This window comes from Catharus ustulatus, chromosome 7, assembly GCF_009819885.2.
Source record: "Catharus ustulatus isolate bCatUst1 chromosome 7, bCatUst1.pri.v2, whole genome shotgun sequence".
NCBI classification, from domain to species: Eukaryota; Metazoa; Chordata; class Aves; order Passeriformes; family Turdidae; genus Catharus; species Catharus ustulatus.
In genome coordinates, this window is record NC_046227.1 from 32710440 (window position 1) to 32730019 (window position 19580).

At 37.1% G+C, this 19580-nt stretch overlaps 1 protein-coding gene across 1 annotated transcript in view; it reads left to right on the plus strand.

The window, feature by feature from the left end:
• MGAT5 (alpha-1,6-mannosylglycoprotein 6-beta-N-acetylglucosaminyltransferase) overlaps positions 1-19580 on the plus strand; it is a 114298-nt gene that overhangs the window by 63569 nt on the left and 31149 nt on the right. The window contains exons 6-11 of the mRNA XM_033065089.1: positions 5827-5898; positions 6977-7138; positions 8008-8177; positions 9051-9185; positions 14805-14938; positions 18693-18826. Of these exons, the coding sequence (XP_032920980.1) occupies positions 5827-5898; positions 6977-7138; positions 8008-8177; positions 9051-9185; positions 14805-14938; positions 18693-18826 (807 nt within the window). The remainder of the gene's footprint in view (positions 1-5826; positions 5899-6976; positions 7139-8007; positions 8178-9050; positions 9186-14804; positions 14939-18692; positions 18827-19580) is intronic.

The following is a 19580-nucleotide window of genomic DNA, read 5'->3' on the forward strand; positions in this document are numbered from 1 at the left end:
AACTTGGAAATGCTGTTGCAAGAGTAATTTGTCAAAGTGGACAGTGATGAAGAGTTGACAGTTTATAGCATGGTTGCACAGCTGAATGATAAATGTGTCTACAGAACTCTCAAGTCAGAGCTGCTGATTTAAAATATTAAAATGCATTAGGGTAATGGAAAGGATATTACTGTTAAGATTTTTCTTTTTTACATCAAGGTTGGACTATTGGAGTGAGATAGTTGTGTATGTGCATGTTCCAAAAGGCAATATATGCATCAAATTATGTACAACCTCAGTTGGGAAAACAATGTATATATCTTGTTTTATTCTTAAAATCACCTCTACAATCTAGTGTGACAAATGTGTGTGCTCTTTCATACTCATCTGGGATCCACCTTTTTTCTCCTGAAGCAGTTCAGTTAGGGTGTTACATTATGCTCATCCAGTACTCTTTTAATGTAAATTTAAACTTGTAAACAAAAGAGCCCAAAATGTTTGGGTTTGGAGTGCAATGTGGGTCAGAACCTCAGAGACACAAAGTAATTTGTCCATGGTTTATGTAAAGGTTTAGAAACAAAAGGTTGGCATAAACTCTAACCTTTGGGTATCAGCCACGTGCTCTGTTATCTTTTCCCCATGAGTTTCTGCAAAACAGAAACAATGCTGACAAAACCCAGCCTGCCCCAGGTCTTCTGTCCTGAAGAGGCTGCCCTGGTGCAGGTGGCAGCACTTTGGATTCACTCCTGCAGAGATCAGGAGCAGCCCCTCTCCACTGCTCTGTGTCTCAGCTGCTTCAGCAGAGTGGGAGGTGAGTGCAAAGCAAGAAGCAGCCCAGCATGTCCAGGCTCCTGCCTTTTATTTAAATCTGTCCCATGTGTAAACTTGCAGATGAAACAGAGAATTTTTGCACTTCTTTCTCCCTGTTTTGCTTCAGGCACTGGATCATTCCTGGGATGTGGAAGGCAACTGTGTGGTCACAGACTCATGGAATGACTTGGGTTGGAAGGGACTTTAAAGCTCATCTTCCACTATCCCAGGATGCTCCAAGCCCTGTCCAGCCTGGCCTTGGACAATTCCAGGAATGGGGCAGCCAAAGCTTCCTGGGCACCATGTGCCAGGGCCTCACCTCCCTCTGGTCCTCAGAACACAAGTTGTGCTGGAATCTTTGAGGAGTGGATGAGATACAAATGGCCTGAATAGCAAAACCAAACTTACATTCTTGAATAGAGAGCCAGAGAGGGATCAGAAATAGCAAACATTAAGAAGCAAGTTAAACTTGCTTCCTTTTAGCCATGAGAGAAGAGTTACTTTTAAACTTAGCATTCAGTTATGAAAAAGGCAGTTGTTTAACACTGTAATGGCATTGGCACAGTTATCATCTTCAGGGATGGCAGTGCCTCTGGGGGATAAATGTGAAAAAATTAATTTCTAGGCAGTACAAAAATATATTTCACTGCGAAATGTCAGTTTGCAGCTGAGGAATGAATTTTTTAAAAATATATTCTAGAAAATGAGTTTTTCACACTATTTCCAAGCTTAAAAAAAAAAAGTGGAGAAAGTAGAGGGGGCTTATAGACATGTTTTTCTTTCTTTATCTACATTTGTGTTTCTCTGAGAGGTCTTCTTTCCACCCAGGAGTAGGACTGGTGGTCAGCTGTGGTGCAGGTGACCACCTCCCATTACACTGGTGCTTACCTGCTGGATCCCACCCTTTGGATCTCCAGCTCACCTTTCAGGTTCACATGTAATTTTTGGTACAATCTTGGAATCCAGCACTTCAAAGATTTAAAACTGTTTTGAATTCCATTCTGTGAGCTGCATGTCACATTTTGCACGTGTTTTAATACAGTACTGGAGAGAATTCTTGTTTTCAGTTCTTCAGACTTGATGGAAACACAAAGCATAGTTTGGTAGTGGGGGTATTTTTTTACACTTACTACTGCTTTGAGGGCTAAAGCAGAAAATCACAAACACAGGGGGATTTTGAGCATGGATTTGTTTCCAGGGTGCAAGATGTCATTTGAGGCACAATTTAGTGAAAATTCCTGGGTATCATAATTATAGAGGTTCCTAAATCCATGTGGTTTTTCTAGTTTACTGCAGCTGGGGGAAGTCCCCTTTCCACTTTCACTGCTGCTAATCCTGGACATTGAGTTAACAATTTGCATTTCTTCCATGTAATGTAACATCAAACCAGCTTCTTTCAATTCTGTGCAAATACTTGGAAATTGCACAAAACTAGTGGTGTTGTCTGAAATATAAATCACCAGAAGTTCAGACTTACTTAGTCATCTTACACATATCCCTGAGGAACTGAAATGCTAATGATACCACTTTGTTCCTGAATTATCTACTGGTGGATTAGCCTGATTTTGGGCGATTTGGGCTCAGTTATTTTTTCTTCTGTCACCTTAAACTGAGGTTAGTCTTTAACAACTTGTTGGAAAAGACAAAAATGCCTGTGTATGAGAGGAATTGACTGATGGATGTGTGAAATGTTTTGTTGCAATGTCACTGGGGCTGTGGGTACAATACCCAACATTGGAGACTGCTCTTGGAAACCACCACATCCAAAGACACCTGTCCCCTACTCCATTTCACTAACCAGGCAGGAACTCATGATCACAGATTCTGCAACCCCTTCAAAGGGATTCTGTCACTGAGGAAATATAAACAAAAAATAGGAGTTGAGAAAGTCACCTCCCCAGTTGGAGCTGTTCTCTCACATCAGATTCTCAAAGGGATTTGTGGCATTACAAGTTCACTGCCTGCCTTCATTCTGCCTAATAAATTTAGAGATGCACTTTCTCTTCTCTCTTGGGCTGACTTAAGACACTTAAGAGCAGCACTATACCATGGATAGAAGTACTCTGAGTAGTGTGTTCACCTGCTGTGCAAAGAAAGTTGTTTTAGCTTCCCTGTGGATGGGCTGCACCTGCTCTTTGGTAGAGTCCAAAATGAAGAAGATTATCCCAAGTGCTCAGAGTGTATCCTTCAGCTCTGGCTTTATTCAGCACTCACTGTGACTCTTTGAAAGCATAAAGGTCTTTCTGAAATTTTGGATGTGGAGAGCTGCTGGCAGAGTGTACTTTGATTCAATTTGGAAGATGCTCAGACTATTCCAGTGCTACAGATGTTTGCCAGGTTCTTAAAACTCTGCTTGAAGTACTTGCTGTGCAATAGAGTCAAGTACTGCAATCTTGCCTTGCATTCAGTTTCAGTGTGTGTCTGAGGAAGAGCCACTGAACAGATACCTGCAAAGCTCCTAAAAGCAAGTACTCTTCAAATTGATAAAGTTTGTTTGTTTGTTTTTTCGTCCTAAACCTAGCCATTTACACCTCAGAGCAGTTCAAAACACCTGCTTTTCTCTAGTATCTGGAATCATGTAGCACCTAAATTTTGAACTTTTAAACTGCTGTGCTACATAAGGAGCTGGCTACTTATCCTCCAGGCAGTGCTGTGACTAATGTCATTCCCAACCAAGCAGGGAACACTCGACTTCTCAGGTGGACACGGTTTCCTGAGCAAGATCAAAGACTGTCTAATGCACTTGATTTGCATTGGATTCAATACCAAGAACAGGAGGCACAGCTGGTCTTATTCAAAAATATGACAGCACAAAGATAAATATAGTGTGTTCTGAATAATAGCTTAGCATTTTTATCACTTATCCAAAATATGGTCTGTCTTCAAATCTGCAGTTGCTGCTTCCCAGAAGTCGTCTTTAACTGCTAATCTGTCTGGTATCACATCCTTCCTATTAAATCATTTGCATGACAGTACAACAGTAGGTTGCTATGGAGAGAATAAACTGGAGAAAGATCTGATGGTAAGCCAGTGAGAGGAAGGCAGTGCTGGAAATGGGGAAGAGGAGTCCTGGTTCCTTCTTCAGAGGCAACTGTGGTGTTTGGTCCTAAATGATCAAATGAACAAGTTAAAGAGCAGGATCCAAATGAACATCTCTGCCTTCCTTCACCTTGCTCCAAATTCGGGCTTGTTGTATGCAGATCTTCTGTACCTAAATAAATGCAAAGCTGAAGTATTTCTATGTTTCTGATGAATTTTCATCTGGACCCACTTTAGTGATACCATCATCCTTTCTGCCATCGTTGCTAAAGATCAATAAGAAAAAATGAGAGCCAGACCAACTGCAGACACTGATATTACTTTGAATCTATTCCTAAAGTGTTTATTTGTGCTGAGAATTATTGTAATTTGTTTTTAGACTAGAGGGGCTATTTCTAAAAGCACAAAAGAACTGTATTTGTTTTTCAGTCAGTGAGGCGTGCAGTGAACTGTCCTTGGCAGCCCTGAAAAATCTGCAATTCCTTTAGGATGCCTTGTGGTGCAATGTGAAATACATGAAGTCAGAAAAGGGACATGTACAGTAGTCCTTGAAATGTCATCTCTTAATTTAGATCAGTTCTAATGCTAGGAATAATGCAGAATTTGCACTATTAAAGAAGAAAAAGCAGAGGCGAGTTTGTGACTCTGCATTATTTGTTTTGTGGAGCTCGCAACTCTTTTCTGCCACAACTTTACAGTTGTAAAAGTTAGGATTGATAATTGCTGCAATGTCTGATGTAGTTCCAGAGTTAAAGACCACTGAAGAATCAGATGTTTTCAAAGGACCTTTATAAGTCACTGCTTTCCTATGTTGTGTTAAACACATTGAGTAGGTTAAGTCATAGCATTCAAAATGCTCTTTTATAATTTGTCTGAGGAACCCATGGTTTATACATTTCTTCTCTTTAATGAGGTTAGGATGGCTATTCATTTATTTTCATGTGATTGGCCTTCTAGGCAATCATATGGTGTGATCTTAAGCCTTTAATCTGTAATGCTCCAGGCTTCTGCAGCATGATTAAGCTAAAATTGTGTTGTGACAGGTCTGTGATTGGAGGAACCATAAGAGCAGCTCTGACTTTCAGTTCTCTGAGAGTTGTGAACTTAATCAGTAGTGATGGGGTGTCTTAGCCAGCTGATAAATTTTTGCATTTCCCCCTTTTCACAGTACAGTCATGTTTCAGTTTTCATGGGTTTGCCTCCAACAGTGAGATTCCTCCTTCCCCAGAGCAAGTGGTCTGATTTCTTAAGGTGCATAAATAATAAGGATTCTACACAAGCAAGATCCCTGGGCATAGCTCAGGAACTCTCAGTGACTTGCATCCATTTGCTATTTCTTCACTGACTACTCCCTGTTGTACTTTTTTATTTTCTAGTAGAAGTATTGCATTTACATTGATCATGTTTCTCTAGGAATCACAGCTGCTGATGCTTGTGAATATTGTGACTTATGTTATAATTACCTTATTTACAGCCTTCAAACTTGGTGGCTTTGTTTCCACGATGACTGTTACTTTTTTGGTCTGCATTGCTACAAGGTAGATCAAAGTTCTACCTGATTCAGCAGGCTTTGTCTTTTTATTAAGGTATTCTAGGGAGATGGAAATGTTCCAAAATACATATTTTTGTAAAGTCTAAAGCATAAAAAATTTCTTGAAAACATTTTAGAACAGCTCACAGAAATTGTATTTTGAACATTTAACAGCTGACCTTTGCCTTGATCTTCTGTTTTCATTACCCTGAATGAATATCTAAATATGACTTCTGCTTGCAAATTTGCTGGGTTAAAAGAGCATTGAATTGCAAAAAGTAATCTTAAGGTTTTTCTGCAAAAAAAGCAGTTTTATCTTGAAATGGATCACCTTATTATCAGCTGATACCTTATTTAAGGCATCAGAGGTTAACATAAGAGTGTAATATAAAGGCAGTGAGCAGAGACTTTGTTCAAGCAGCTGAAAATAAAATAACATTATTTCTTTTGATGTGATTATTTTACAGGTTGAAAATTGGTGTCCTCGTTTACCTTGGAGAGCAAAAAATCCTAATGAAGAGACTGATCAGAAAACAGTGGTAAGAACAACCATGTCCTTAACAAGGACAGACGTGGGCAATAATTCAGTCATTGTGATTCATGCAAAATATCCTGGAATCTGTGCCACAGAAATGCTAAAAATATTAGAATTTACAATTTTTACTCCTCAGTTCTTCAAAGCTGAAAGGAATCCTCCTTTGCATGTGTAGCTCATGTATTCAGTCATTGTATTGTGCACTTACTGGTAGATTTGCATTGCAAACATTCTTGTGTTTAAATTTATGATATACTGTGCACAGATACTGAGAAAAATTACAAATCCACAGACTACTCACTAGTGTTAAGTGTATGTGAAAGTGTTCATTTTTATTGTCCCAAAAATCTGGCCCTTTTTCACAAAACTGCCTTAATAGAAAAGGCTGATACCCATTTCAGGTTTGTAGTAACATTTTGATTACTCCTAATTTTTTCCCATTAAATACTATACAGCACACAGAGTTGTTTCTAAATTATTACAGCCTAATTATGTAGCAATTAGGTATTTTAAGATAATTTAAGATAATTGCTGGGCTGCATATGAGCACTACTTACATAATATAGATATAGGCTGTCTCATTTTGTAAAACCAATTGATCTCAGAACACTCTAGCTTTAAAACAAGTATTTCCTTTAAAATTTACGCCCTAGTAATGTTTCTTCCTTTCTGGTATAATTGGAGACTTCCTTGTGTTTGGATTCATGACTTATATATGATACAAATCTTGAGCATGCTGTTCTGTATTATGATTCAGACATAACTTTACCTCATTTTCAAGCACATGAACAAAACCAGATCTTATATTGCAGAAATAAATGCATTGTGAAACATTGCAAACCTATTCTGGGTTACCAAGTACTACTAATAAAAATAACAGTCATTTATGTAGCTTAGAAGTGTCTGTTTAAGTATATCTTTAATATTTGAACTAAAATCTTAACATGCTGGGAGTGTTATCTTTTATTCTATTTCTTATTTTAAAAAGAGGAATATTAAGCACAGAACTCATGCAGTTTTTTAACTTCTGGAAAATATGCTGAAGAATAATGTTTGGGGTGTTTCTTGATGTTTGCTTGAAGGCTGAAATTCGTATCAACTTTGATAATCTCTACAAAATGATGTCAAGGCACGAGGAATTCAGGTGGATGATGTTGCGCATCAGACGAATGGCTGATACCTGGATTGAAGCAATTAAATCACTTGCAGAAAAACAAAATTTGGAGAAAAGAAAACGAAAAAAGGTAATTGAGAACACTTTCATTCCTGTCACTTGCTGTTATATGGGCTCTTTCAAGCTTCTTGTTCCAGGTGTAGCTTCAGAGTGGAAATAGAAAATATGTCTAAAAGGCTCATGTTTATACCCCTTTTAAGAAGTATTTTGCTGTTTGAAATGCTGTGGCAATGGGTGTTTGCTTTACAGATAGTTTTACATGTTTTGCCTCAGTCAGTCTTGGAGTAAATTTTCTGACCTCTGTAGTTTTGGATAAAATACAGACTATGTAGACTAGGTAGAGACTATGTTCTAAAGGGAGAAACTGGGAATTTACTGCAAGCTGATGACACTGGAGTGGTTTATGTAGTCATGGGAAACAACAGTTGCACATCCTTGTTGTCCAAAATTGAGACTCTCAATGGTGTATCTTGGGTGTGGATTTGAGTAGACTTAAAGTTGACCAAAATTTTAGATTGGATCAGTTTAGACCTCCTGTAATGAGTTCAATTTTAAAACCATGAGATAATTGAAGTGAAAAGGTGTAGTTAATTTATGTAATTTTTTTTTTCTTTTTAATTACAACAGGTTTCTTTTCCTGCCTTGTTATTGCTGAGCCAGTCCTGAGTGACAGCAAGCCCCATCTATGTTCATATTTCTATCCTCTCTTAAGCCTGGTTGGCTCAGCTCCTTGCTGGAGATTCTCAGTCCTTGCATTCATTACAAAATTAAATAATTAAATTATTTAGGGGGGAAGTATTGGCTTGTTTGCATTGATTTCTTTCTTTTTTTTTTTTTTTTTTTGGCCATAGTTGGAATTTAATAGAAAGAAAAACTGCTGTAATGTACAACACTTGCATGTTTAATAGCAAATGTCAAACATATGACTTTCCTTTCCAGATCCTTGTTCATTTGGGGCTTTTGACAAAAGAATCTGGATTCAAGATTGCAGAAAATGCGTTTAGCGGTGGCCCACTTGGTGAATTAGTCCAGTGGAGTGATTTAATTACATCTCTCTACTTACTGGGCCATGACATCAGGATTTCAGCTTCACTGGCAGAGCTCAAGGAGTAAGGAGATTACTTTCGCTTTTGAAACTAGACTTAGAAGAAAAGAATTGTAAACTCTTGCAGCTTCTATTAACAGTATATAATTTCTTGAAGCATAAAATGAAAGTGATAATTCACTAAACAGAGGATAAGATTATTTTCCTGAGCTAAGTATATGTGCCATGGAAGGGATAATGTGTTTTCATTGTAGCTTCAGGCTCCTGGGACTTCATAAATGAATGTTGTAAAATTCCAGCTAAGCAGCTTAGTCTTTAACATTCCAGGTGCTTTAACCAGCTGCAGTGGGAAATGTTACAGATTAGCCTCATTCTGTGTCCTCTGCTTCAGTTTCTGTGGTTCTTCACTCAGTATCTCATTTTAAGATAAAGGTTTAAGTTCTTTAAACATGTTACTTTTGATGTAGTTAATTGCTTGTGTTAGGTCAAATTGCTCCTTACTCTTCTTTGTCCTGCTTTGCCAACTAGTTCAGCAGCAGACATAAAACATCTGTTTGAAGCTTGAACACATGTGCTTTTTCTGCAGCTTTCTTTTTTAAATTACATGACAGCATTGTTTTATAGAGACCTCTTATGCCATAAAGCTGTCAATAAAAGTCTGAAATTATTTTGAATCATTGCAAAGCACACTGCTTTTAAGCATTTCAAACATACTGTTCTTTTGCTTGAACTAGATGAGATTTTTACTGAAAATTAGTGCTTTACATTTATTAATGTCGAGCATCTCTAGCATTTCAGTGTTCTTACATGGTTCATGATTTCAAAACAATAAAAGAGTGAAGCTTTTTTGGAAACTGGAATTATTGGAATAAATAGTATTACAGCATCAAGGTATTTGGAAAGTAATTTTTTTTATATTGCTTCTTTTTTTGTTTAGGATTATGAAGAAGGTTGTAGGTAACAGATCTGGCTGCCCAACCCAGGGGGATAAAATTGTGGAACTCATTTACATTGATATTGTGGGACTGACTCAGTTTAAGAAAACCCTTGGTCCATCATGGGTTCATTACCAGTAAGTATAGCACTCACCCTCTAAACTGCTTTGTTAAGGAACTGTTTTTAAATAACACATGTCAAAGTACTGAAATAAATCCGTTCACATGAATTTATTCACAAGTGAAAATGTACTTTTATGTTTTCCTTAGCTCTTAGGATTAAAGGGGCTGTTACTTGCTGTTTGCATGCTATCATTATCCCTCCCAGCAAGCTTGAGATTCTTGGATTCAAACATTTTTAATTTTAAAAATCTTAATTATCCTCTTCATAAGTCATCATCTCTGCCCCTCTGTCCCTCCTTTCTTTACCCACACTTCCTCCTCCCCATTTTTTCTGTAAATTAGTAGATGAGCTGAGAAATTACTGCATTTTATTGTTTAGTTGGAATACCAGAGCCGTGTTTTGCTTGTTGGTGTTTGTAACCACACTGGACCAATGATTGTGGAGATTTATCTATTCCAATTGTATTGCCCAACCACTGCAGTGCAATTTTCTCTTCCATTCCTTAAGATATTGGACAGACAGTTGTCTTCAGGGGCAGGTCTGAAGAATAAAGTACAGTTATTGTTGCTTTTGTTATCTGTAAACATCCTTCCATTAGAAATGGAAGATGAGGGTCACAAGGAATGACTTTGTGCACCTTTCTTAGTGTCTGCAGTTTTACAACCTCTTTTCTTTTTGCAAATAGCTTTAAATCATTAAGCCTCCCATGCATTGTACTAATACATATCAGCATGAAATAAACCCAAATCTAAATTATTGATGTTGATTTTTCTATTCCTGCTCAAATTAACTGTGTTTCATCATCCAAAAAATCCAGTCAATCCTACTTGAAGAAAGGTATTGCAGGGTGTTCATGGCAGAGAAACTGTTTTCTTTCAGCCTCAGGATTTTCTAGAGCATTGGATCTTTCCAGTGTAATTTTAAATGAGAGTACTGTGATCAGCATTGCAGATTAGATTACTCTTAATCTCTTTTTTGAAGCAGGGGAGTAAATGGATATTCTAGTTTTTAGGAGCCTGTTAATAAAGATAATCCCATTTTCCACCGAGCAACAGTTGCTTGTCTGTCTGCCAGATGTAATTGTCACTAGGAGATCACATGCAGCACTGTGGGCAGGATATGAAACCCTTCTTATAAATTTTAAATGTTTCTTCCTGTTTGCTTGCAATTATCTGTCTGGTATATCCTGTAACAAAGTTATGGAAATATATATTGAGATTATAGATTAGCTATTCAATTTTTATTTCTTCATAGAACCATTATGTCTTGAATTATCAATCCGTTTTTCATTGATTACCATTTTGTGGTAATGGCTGGTGTTTTCTTGTTTAGGAGAGCAGAATTACATTTACACTCCAATTACCTTAGGTACTGTAGAATTTTTCTAGGCTTTTAGGGGAGAAAAAGATGTCTTAATGCCTGTCTTCTACAGCACTGGATTTCATGGACTGAAAGGGAGTCTCATCTAGTCTGTAGCCAGACTGGAAATAGAAAAGGGTGCATTTGTCTTTCATGAGAGATTTCTGCCTCATCTTTTACTGAAGACTGAGGAAGATGCCCCAACATGTTGCTTTATATAGTTAAGCTTTTCTTTAAAGTTTTTCTTGGTCTGGTTTCTTGCAAACTGTCTATTACAACTTATTCTAATAAGGTTCTGGAGAATAAATTACTACTTTCTCTTCTCTGCCAGCCCCTAGGATGTCTTCTATACTGCTTTTCCTTCAATTTGTTTTTTTAAAATCTATACATTTAGGGGTTTGAATCATTACCTGCAATTCATCTTTTGTATACCTTTCATGAAACTTGTTGCATTTGTTGTCAATCTCTTTAATTATGTGAGGCTTTTTCTCAAGTTCAGTGTACAAAAGAGGATCCAGAGTCTAGCAGAGGCTACAGAATTGGAGAATTAATTTCTTACTTCATGCATGCTGTCTCCAATTTCAGGATCCTCTTCCAATCATTATTTTTCTCCCAGCATCATGAGTTATCTCATAAATTTTGTCATTAAAATGTTTTGAAATTAAAACCACTAAGTGCGTTATAACAGCATAGGCATCCATTTCCGTTTAATTCCAATAAAATAAACTTTATCTCAAATAAAGCTGCTTTTTTGCTTTTTTTTCTCAGTTGTGTTTAATGTCAGTAGGAATAATTGTTTGTCTTGAAAGTGTTTTTCAGTAGATGTGTGCAGGTCAGCTCAGTCTGGTTTATACAGACCAGACTCAGATAAAAATGAATTAAAATGTTTTTATTTACTTCATAGCAGAATAGAGTGGCAGAATAAGTCTCTGCCTTCAGAACAGTCACTTGGTAAGAGTGCTTTATATAATCTTTCTGGGTGAACTTGAGCCCTGAGGAAATTTTTTGGTAGCTGCAAATCAGGTTTCTGGAACTGCAAACTTGAAAGAATGACCCTGCTGCTTTGGGAGTGAGTATTTCTGAAAGGCTCTTCTGTACAGCTGAGAGCACCAGTGCCTTTTGCTAGTATGTGCTTTATCTGTGGGATAATTGGTGCTGCAAATAGCAGGAACACAGCAAAACACATCTCACCTTATTTCCAAGCAGAACAATGCCTGGACATGCTGGATTTTTCAGTTCTGAGGTGTGGATATTTGAATGCAGTTTGTATGCAATTTGCAACATACAAATTAATTGCTTAATATAGTTTGAGAAGTGCAGACTTTCTTAGCACCCTCATCCTCCATGCAGCACATGAAAATCTGGTATTTTTTCATTTTTCCACAGTCTCTCTAGCAGTGACTCATTCCCATATGCCAACAATCCAACTGGCTTTTTTTTTTCTTGAAATAAATTAACGTGGCAGCTATCCTGAGAAATGAGCAACATTCCTGCTTTGTATGTGTTCTCTAGAATACATCTTTTTTAGGAGGGTTATTTTCTGTCCTGAGATTTTAAATGTGAATACTGAGTGGCCTGATGAAGTGGGAGAAAGATACAAAAAATATGTGTAAATACTTCTAGGTCAACTCTGTTAAGATTTTGCTTCTGCCCAGTACTTAAAGGGGAAAAAAACCCTCCTTTTAAATAATCCTGTGTTACTTTTGTCTGATTTTTTTCTTATAAGCCCTGAAATTGTCACTTCTAATGTACAAGACAAAAAAGACTAATATAGATCTTTCTAAAGCAATTTACTACCTACCAGTCCTCTTTTTCATTAGGCAGAGAATAGACTTAGTCTGACACCAATTTCAGGACATGCTGCAATTCTCTGCAGCTTCACTGCCAAAGCTAGGTGACATTTTAGGAAGGAAGACTGGGAAAACTGAAATTAAAGGTCTAACAAATCAGTATTTTAATTTAAAATACATCCCTGACTTATTAAAAAAAAACCCATACTGTTTTGTCATTTGCAAAATTAATTCTTTCACTTCAGAAATGCTAATGCATTGTATGCAAAAATTTTAAAAAGGCATCTAAATTGTTAAGTGAAACAAATAGAGGGTATAGTACTAGTACAATCAAGGCATTCCTACATATTTTAAAATATCAGTTCAGCATAACTGATATTAATTACATTCATTTCTAAATTTTAAATCTTTACCAGCTCTTTTCTGCTGCATTTCAGGGATTGGTTTCACCACTTGAAGCTTTGATTTCTCATACCAAGACTTGCACTTTTTGCTGTCATCTTTTTTTCTGCTGTCATTTATGCCAAATCATATAATTTTCTTTGTTTTGTTTTCCTGCTTTCTGGTTTAGATTTCTGTTGCATCACATTGTCTGTCCTGATTCAAAGACCCTGTGTGTATTGGACATGGTTCCTCATATCCCTGTGAGCCATTGGTGCTACTTCTCTTATCTCTGAATACAGGAAAAAAAGAGGCAACAAAGCAGTGTAGGACTCCTTACATAGATCTCTTGACAAACTCCAGTAATGTTGCAGTTTTTCTGTAGCATTCTCCTATTTTTCATTCTCCTGTACTCAAGAACCTGGCCAAAAGCTGTATGTTTGTGAGGAATTTTGTTTTAAGACCTGCCAAGAAGTAAGAGGGCTTTTATTACTGAATGATTCATCAGTGCAGAACTTGTTTTGGTCCTGCTGGAGTATTTTGTGTGATGCAGAGATAATTGCCACTGTTGTAAAATATTTTCATTGAGAACAGTTGACATAAAACACTGCACAGAAACTGATCTGTCAGCTTTGTTGTTTGGTGAATCATAATGTGTTGTATATTTTGACTTTCTTTTTGTTTGAAATATCTCTGTGAAGGTTTAAAAAAACACATAATTTTGCTCAATTTGTATTTGAGATACAAAGGTAGCATTCAAGAAGAGTTTAAAAGTTGCTCTTTTGGTTTTTTTTCTAATCCCAAATTATTGAATGCTTTAGAGAAAGGAGCAACATATAAATAACATGTAAATTTATTTGGGGGACTAAAATCTTTTCTTTTTAAAGCTGACAAGTGGTTGGAGAGAAGTTCTTTCACCTTATGAAGGCTAAATTCTTTCACATTTAAAAAACAGAATCAGGTTTTTTACTGAACAGAATGTACATATGGACTTGGAGCATGGGAAATGTTGAAAACTGTGAAAAATAGCCATTTTTAACAGTAACTTTTGCAGCTACCTCCCTTCTCTGCCACCCATGAGGTTGTGTCCCTTCCTTAGCACATGTGCAGTGAGAAGAGTTCATGTGTTTGTAATACAATTGCACATGATGTTTAATTGCTGTGTGGGTGTTTGCTGCAATTTTGTTTGTAGAGGGCTGAAGAGTGGCAGAGTCAGCAGCTCTGGAGTCCTGTAATGCACTTCAGAGTTGGTGGTCCAAATGTTCAAGTCTTATCAAAGATTTGGCAGGTTACTTTGGAAACATAACTTCTAGAACCTCTATCCTATAACATGTACTGTCTTCATACTGACACCTTTTCTGCCTGTTATGCACTATGGACCCTTTCTCTTTGAAGAAATTAATAGGATTTTAAATAAAGGGTGAGCATGGTTCTGTCATCCCAGGCCCTTTGTAATCCAATGCCAGAATTTCTCTCTGTTGTGTGCTGGTCCATGCAGGTAATTGGCTTTTATATTGTTTCTTTAAAAGTCTGTGACAGACTGTTTCATAAACCAATGAATGAGCTGGCTGCAAGATTAAACCATCTTCAGTGCTTTTCCAGTAGGTCTAAAGTCAGAACCTGGAGACCAAATGCAATTGTCTAAAGACAATGTCCTTTTCTGCTCTGATCTTCTTGGCATATGGTACCTGGCTGCTGCATTTGGTTTCTGGTAGTGGTTGAGAACTTTAAGAAAACAATGGAAAATCCTCTCTTCTTCTGCCTAAATTCTACTCCAGAACCCTGCCCTATGCAGGTGACCACTGTGGCATTCCCATGAGTTCTATTTGGATTTTAAAGCATAACTTGTTTCTGTAAGGACAAAATAAGCTCCAGGGTTGTTATTTGCATATCTGATATATCCTTGAATTTGCTCTTCATAACATCTTTGTGAATGTAGTATGAACAGAAATGTTTGAAATTTAGAGGTATCTTCAGTTTATCTGTCCTCCACAGCTGCAAAGACAAAACACATTTAAATTATCATAGGTATGTATATGTACACACATTCTTATAAATACATATGTAGCTGTACCAACAGTAAATTTGTTTTTCTCTTTTAGGTGTATGCTAAGAGTTTTGGATTCCTTTGGGACTGAGCCAGAGTTTAACCATGCCCATTATGCCCAGTCTAAAGGCCACAAGACACCTTGGGGAAAGTGGAACCTCAATCCACAGCAGTTTTATACAATGTTCCGTAAGTACCTCTGTGCTTGTAAATAATTTAGAGCTTTTAAAAGGAATGCTGTCATTGAGAAGGTTTTTTTCATTATGAAAGACCAATTCACAGTTTAAAAAAAAATGGAACTACAGAATGAGAAGAATGTGTCTGTAGATTGTGCAAAAACTCTGTTGAGCTTCCAACAGTGAGAAAATAAAAATATTGAGCTAATATAAAGAGTGGTAGGGAGCTTTATGTTGGGTACCTGTGGAAAGTGGTGCTTGGCTTTTCCTTCAAGTATCAGGGAGTTTTGTTACTTTTGCTTTCTCTAATATTACTATGAAGCAATAGACCTAGGAACTTGCTAGGTTACATTTTTATAAACTGCATTTCATTATGTTGAGCTAAAGTTTAGAACAATGTTAGCTGTAGTGTTGTATTTGCTTTTGTTCCTCAACAGCTCAGCAGCAACTTCCCTTCACTGTTTTTGTGTTCAGAAGGAAAAAAAAGACCACTCAGCAAAAATTTTTTGTCTCTACTTTTTTTATGGGTTTATAAAAATTTTTACCTAACTTGTTTTCATTTTGTGAGTATTTATCCTCAGGAGAATTGACTAACATTTATTTGCCAGCAGTGTACAAAGCTGTTGTAAAATAAGTAGTAGATTTCAGCACTGCTGTAGATCTTTCAAGCATCAATAAATATCTTTTTAAGAGACCCCAGCCAAACCTAAAAAAGAAACAGAACAGACACAAAAAAGGTATAAATTCTCTATAAATTGGGTCAGATTAAATGATTTGTGTGACCTGGTCTATACCTAGTCTTTGGCAGTAGGTTCCAGAATAAAGGGATCTGTCTCTTGCCTGTTGTAGCAGTAATTGAAGCGTGTTATCTCTGAAAGGTCACTGCTGCAGGGCAAGGGAGGCTCAGGGCAGTTCCTTCTGCTGTGTGCAGAACTGCTCAGCCCAGATCTGTAAGGAAACATTTCATGGTGACCAGCACACCTCCAGAATTTGATGCTGTTTCCTGTCTGACATTTAGACCTGTTCTCTCTCATCAGCTTTCATCAGCAATCTTTCAAACTTTCCTGCTTTTCACAGCAGAATTATACGTGCTGCTGTCGGGCTGACACGCTTTTGATTTCAGTTGCCCTGTAAAATTCTTGAAAGAGGCATATTTTGTCTGTCAACATTTGCTGTGCAAGTTTTTTCCAGAGAAATATAAGTGAAGGTTGTTCAAGAGATAAAAGGCTGCATTCACAGTTGTTGGGAAGCAAGTAACAAAACATGTGGTGCTGAAATGTGACTTGGAAGTGTTTGCAGAGTTTGTGTCTGGATATTAGTAAGCAGAGCTTGTTCTGTATCCACATTTGCTAATATTAATTGGTTTATGTCCTAAATGGAAAAGGGACTCAATTGTGCTTTGTTTAAGTTGTCCAGCTGTTGGGAAATTCAGATGTGAGGTCCTGTTCAAGATAGCACCACGGGGGATGATGCACTCAATGAACACAGCTGGATGAGCACTGGTGGTACAGCTGTGTGCTGTGTGTGTGCGCTGCTCAGTCCCACTCCATGAAATGCAGAAGAAAGTAAATCTTCTCTCTAGAGATTTCTGTTGTGGCAGTACAGACTGCCACTGGTACAGTGTCTTGTGCAAAGAAAATTGCTTCATAATGAATTTTCCAAGGAGTATGGCTGTATTGGAATTTTAATAAATGACCATTTCCAATTTTTACTGCTGGAAATTACTGCAGGTCTTCCTCTGCAGGAAAAGTGGTAAATAGATTGCAGGCAAACTAGTTCTGAAGCATGAGTGATTCCAGTGCTGTGGAAGAGTCAATGTGTTTGTGATATTTAAAGTTGATATTTCTTGTTTTGTTCTCTGCTGCAGAGATAGCACCATCTTTATAGGGTTGTGATTAAAAGTGCATATTATGCACCAGTAAAGATTTTATGGCAGATTGGAACCCTGGACAGCTTCCCAAGATCCCCAGACTCTATTATGTTTTGAGAGCTCTGATTATAAGGGCAGAAAATTATCCTGAGCAAGAAGCAAGCCGTGTTCAAACCTGTGGCATATTACCAAGTGCTTGACTGTTCTCTGAGTTTTCCAGAAGTGTGAGAGCTTTTCCCCCTTTTTATGTTTTCCATGTTTTTAATTCAAATACCTTCATACAAAATAACAGCACTGGTACTTCTAAAAGTGCGTGGTCTTGCTTAAAAATCCATCTGAGTGCTGCTTCCTGTCCATGATATTTGAGACACTGAATTCCACCAGTTCTAAGTGCTAACTTTAACAAAGGTTTATTTTTCTTTTGAGTGTGTACTGCCTTGACTCTCCTTTGAATGCAGTCTCTCATCCAAAAATATGAAAGGATGGAAAAATGCCCCTTTTCAGACATATTTGAAATGTGCTGTTTGCTACGTAAAATTCTAAAAAGTCCTTGGGTCTAAGTGGGTGCCTGGCTGTTGCTGAGGCTTTTTTTGTGAAAAAGAGTAATTGTCATTTGAAAGACTAAATGTAATGGCAGAGGGACGTGTATGGTTTCTGTGTTCTCCTGCATTACCCATTTGGCTTATTTTCAGGAACAAAAATGCAAAACTTCATAATTGCAATAGAATTTTTTTTTTTTAATAACTCTGTTGGAGGTTTAGCATTGCACGTATCAGAAATGCCTGGGGTGTTGTCTTTGGATTTAGGGGCTTTTTCTTTTGTTTTGTGGTCTTAAGCTTTTCTAAATGTGATTAACTGTCAGCTTGTGTGCCAGAATTTAACAGGAGGCCTGGGGAGGAGATCCTGCTGTTTCATATAACCTTTTTCTATGTGCACTTGTGAAACTGTGGCACGTTTTAGAGGCAAAAATCCCCATGTGTTGGAGTAGTTTTTATATAGTAGGGATGGATTTTTACCTGAAGCGTTGAGTATTGGAGTGCATCACTGGAATTGAACACCCAGCCTCCAAAAAAATCAATCCAAAACAAAACCTTACTTTTAATGAGCCTAAATATCTGTGTCTTTATAGGGGGGATAACAGTGACCAGCAGTGCTGGATGTCACTGCTGGAAAAAAGACCAACAGGGATAAAAATAATATTAAAAACTATGAGTAAATTCTGTATCCTTTGCACACGCTTTTTTGCCTGGATTGGATTGAAAAGTTTTGCCAGCTTCACTTGCCACCTTTAAATATTTTATGATCACTATGTCTGGGTGAATTAGGCAATGCAATTTGTTTTCTGATTTTAATAGTGTGACTTGGTAGGCCAGTATTTGGCATGGGTGCATGATACAGTGAGCTGGATGGTTGGTGTTGGTAATTCCAGTATAGGGGGTGAACCCAAGAAATTTGCTAAAATTTATTTATGCCACTGAGCAACATTCAACTTTATTAACATGCATAAATCCAGGGAGTGTTCAAACTGTTGGTATTGCATCTTTGAGATTTGTCAAGCTGGATTTCTTCTGTTTCTTTTATCTCTAATAACAAAACAAAGCTTAGCACATAGACAAAAAAGATCATTACCAATGGACTCAGTCCAGCTGCAGAGTTTTTATTATCAGAAACAAGACAGAAAATAGCTGCTTACTCCTGTAAGCATATGGAGCAGGACTTAAAATTAGTAAAAACTATTTTGGATAATAAAGCAAGGAAATGTATCTCTCAGTACTAATAAGAAGGAGGTGATCAGTTGCATAATATATTCCTTATAGCTTCTTTTCTGCCAACATTCACTCTAATGTAACATAAACCAATATTTTCAAAGGTGCTGAATGTGCTCTGTTTCTTACAGCTCACACTCCAGATAACAGCTTCCTTGGATTTGTGGTAGAGCAGCATCTGAATTCCAGTGACATTAAACACATTAATGACATCAAAAGGCAGAATCAATCTCTTGTTTATGGCAAAGTAGATAATTTCTGGAAGGTGAGTTTTTTATACTCATATGCTTGAGCAAATTTATGTTGGTTGATATAATAAAGCACAATTTGAAATTTGAAAGTGTTCCATCTGTCTAAACCCATTAAGTTCTTCTTCTGGAAACAAACATATTTGAATAATTAAATTGAACATTTGTAAGTCTTTTTGTTAAAGAAGCTTCTGTCTAAATTAATGTAGATCCTTTGCTATTTCTGTACACCTTTCTGATAGAATAAAAAAATATAGTCTTAATGTCACAATAATTTTAGAAAATGCAGAAGGCTGGTAAACATAGTGGAAAATTTAAGGTGTGAACTTTCATCAATCATAAGCAAACCTGTCTTTCAATTACTTCTGTTCTTATGTCTAAAACAAAAAATGTGCTGCATTTTGAGATGGAAATTCTGTTTCACTAAAGGCTCTAAAAGTGTGCAGTCTCATTTTCTCTCCCTGTAATAATATCAGAGTTTTATTTCTTTAATATTGCCATTATTGTATTTTCTCTCATCTGCAGATGAGAGCAGCAGAATAACACCACCAAGATTTGGTCTTATTTTCACTAAATTGAAGTATATGGTGTTATTAAGTCACAGTGTTCCTTTTTTTTTTTTTTTCACCCACTGTCCTTTTCTGTGGCTCCTTCTTCCAGGCTGACACACCTGGGAATGTGTCTCATGCAGTTTTCAAAGAGATTACTTCCTAGTAACTGGATTTCTTCCAAGTTACCTCCAGCTCTGTGTGCCCAAATACTCTGCATGCC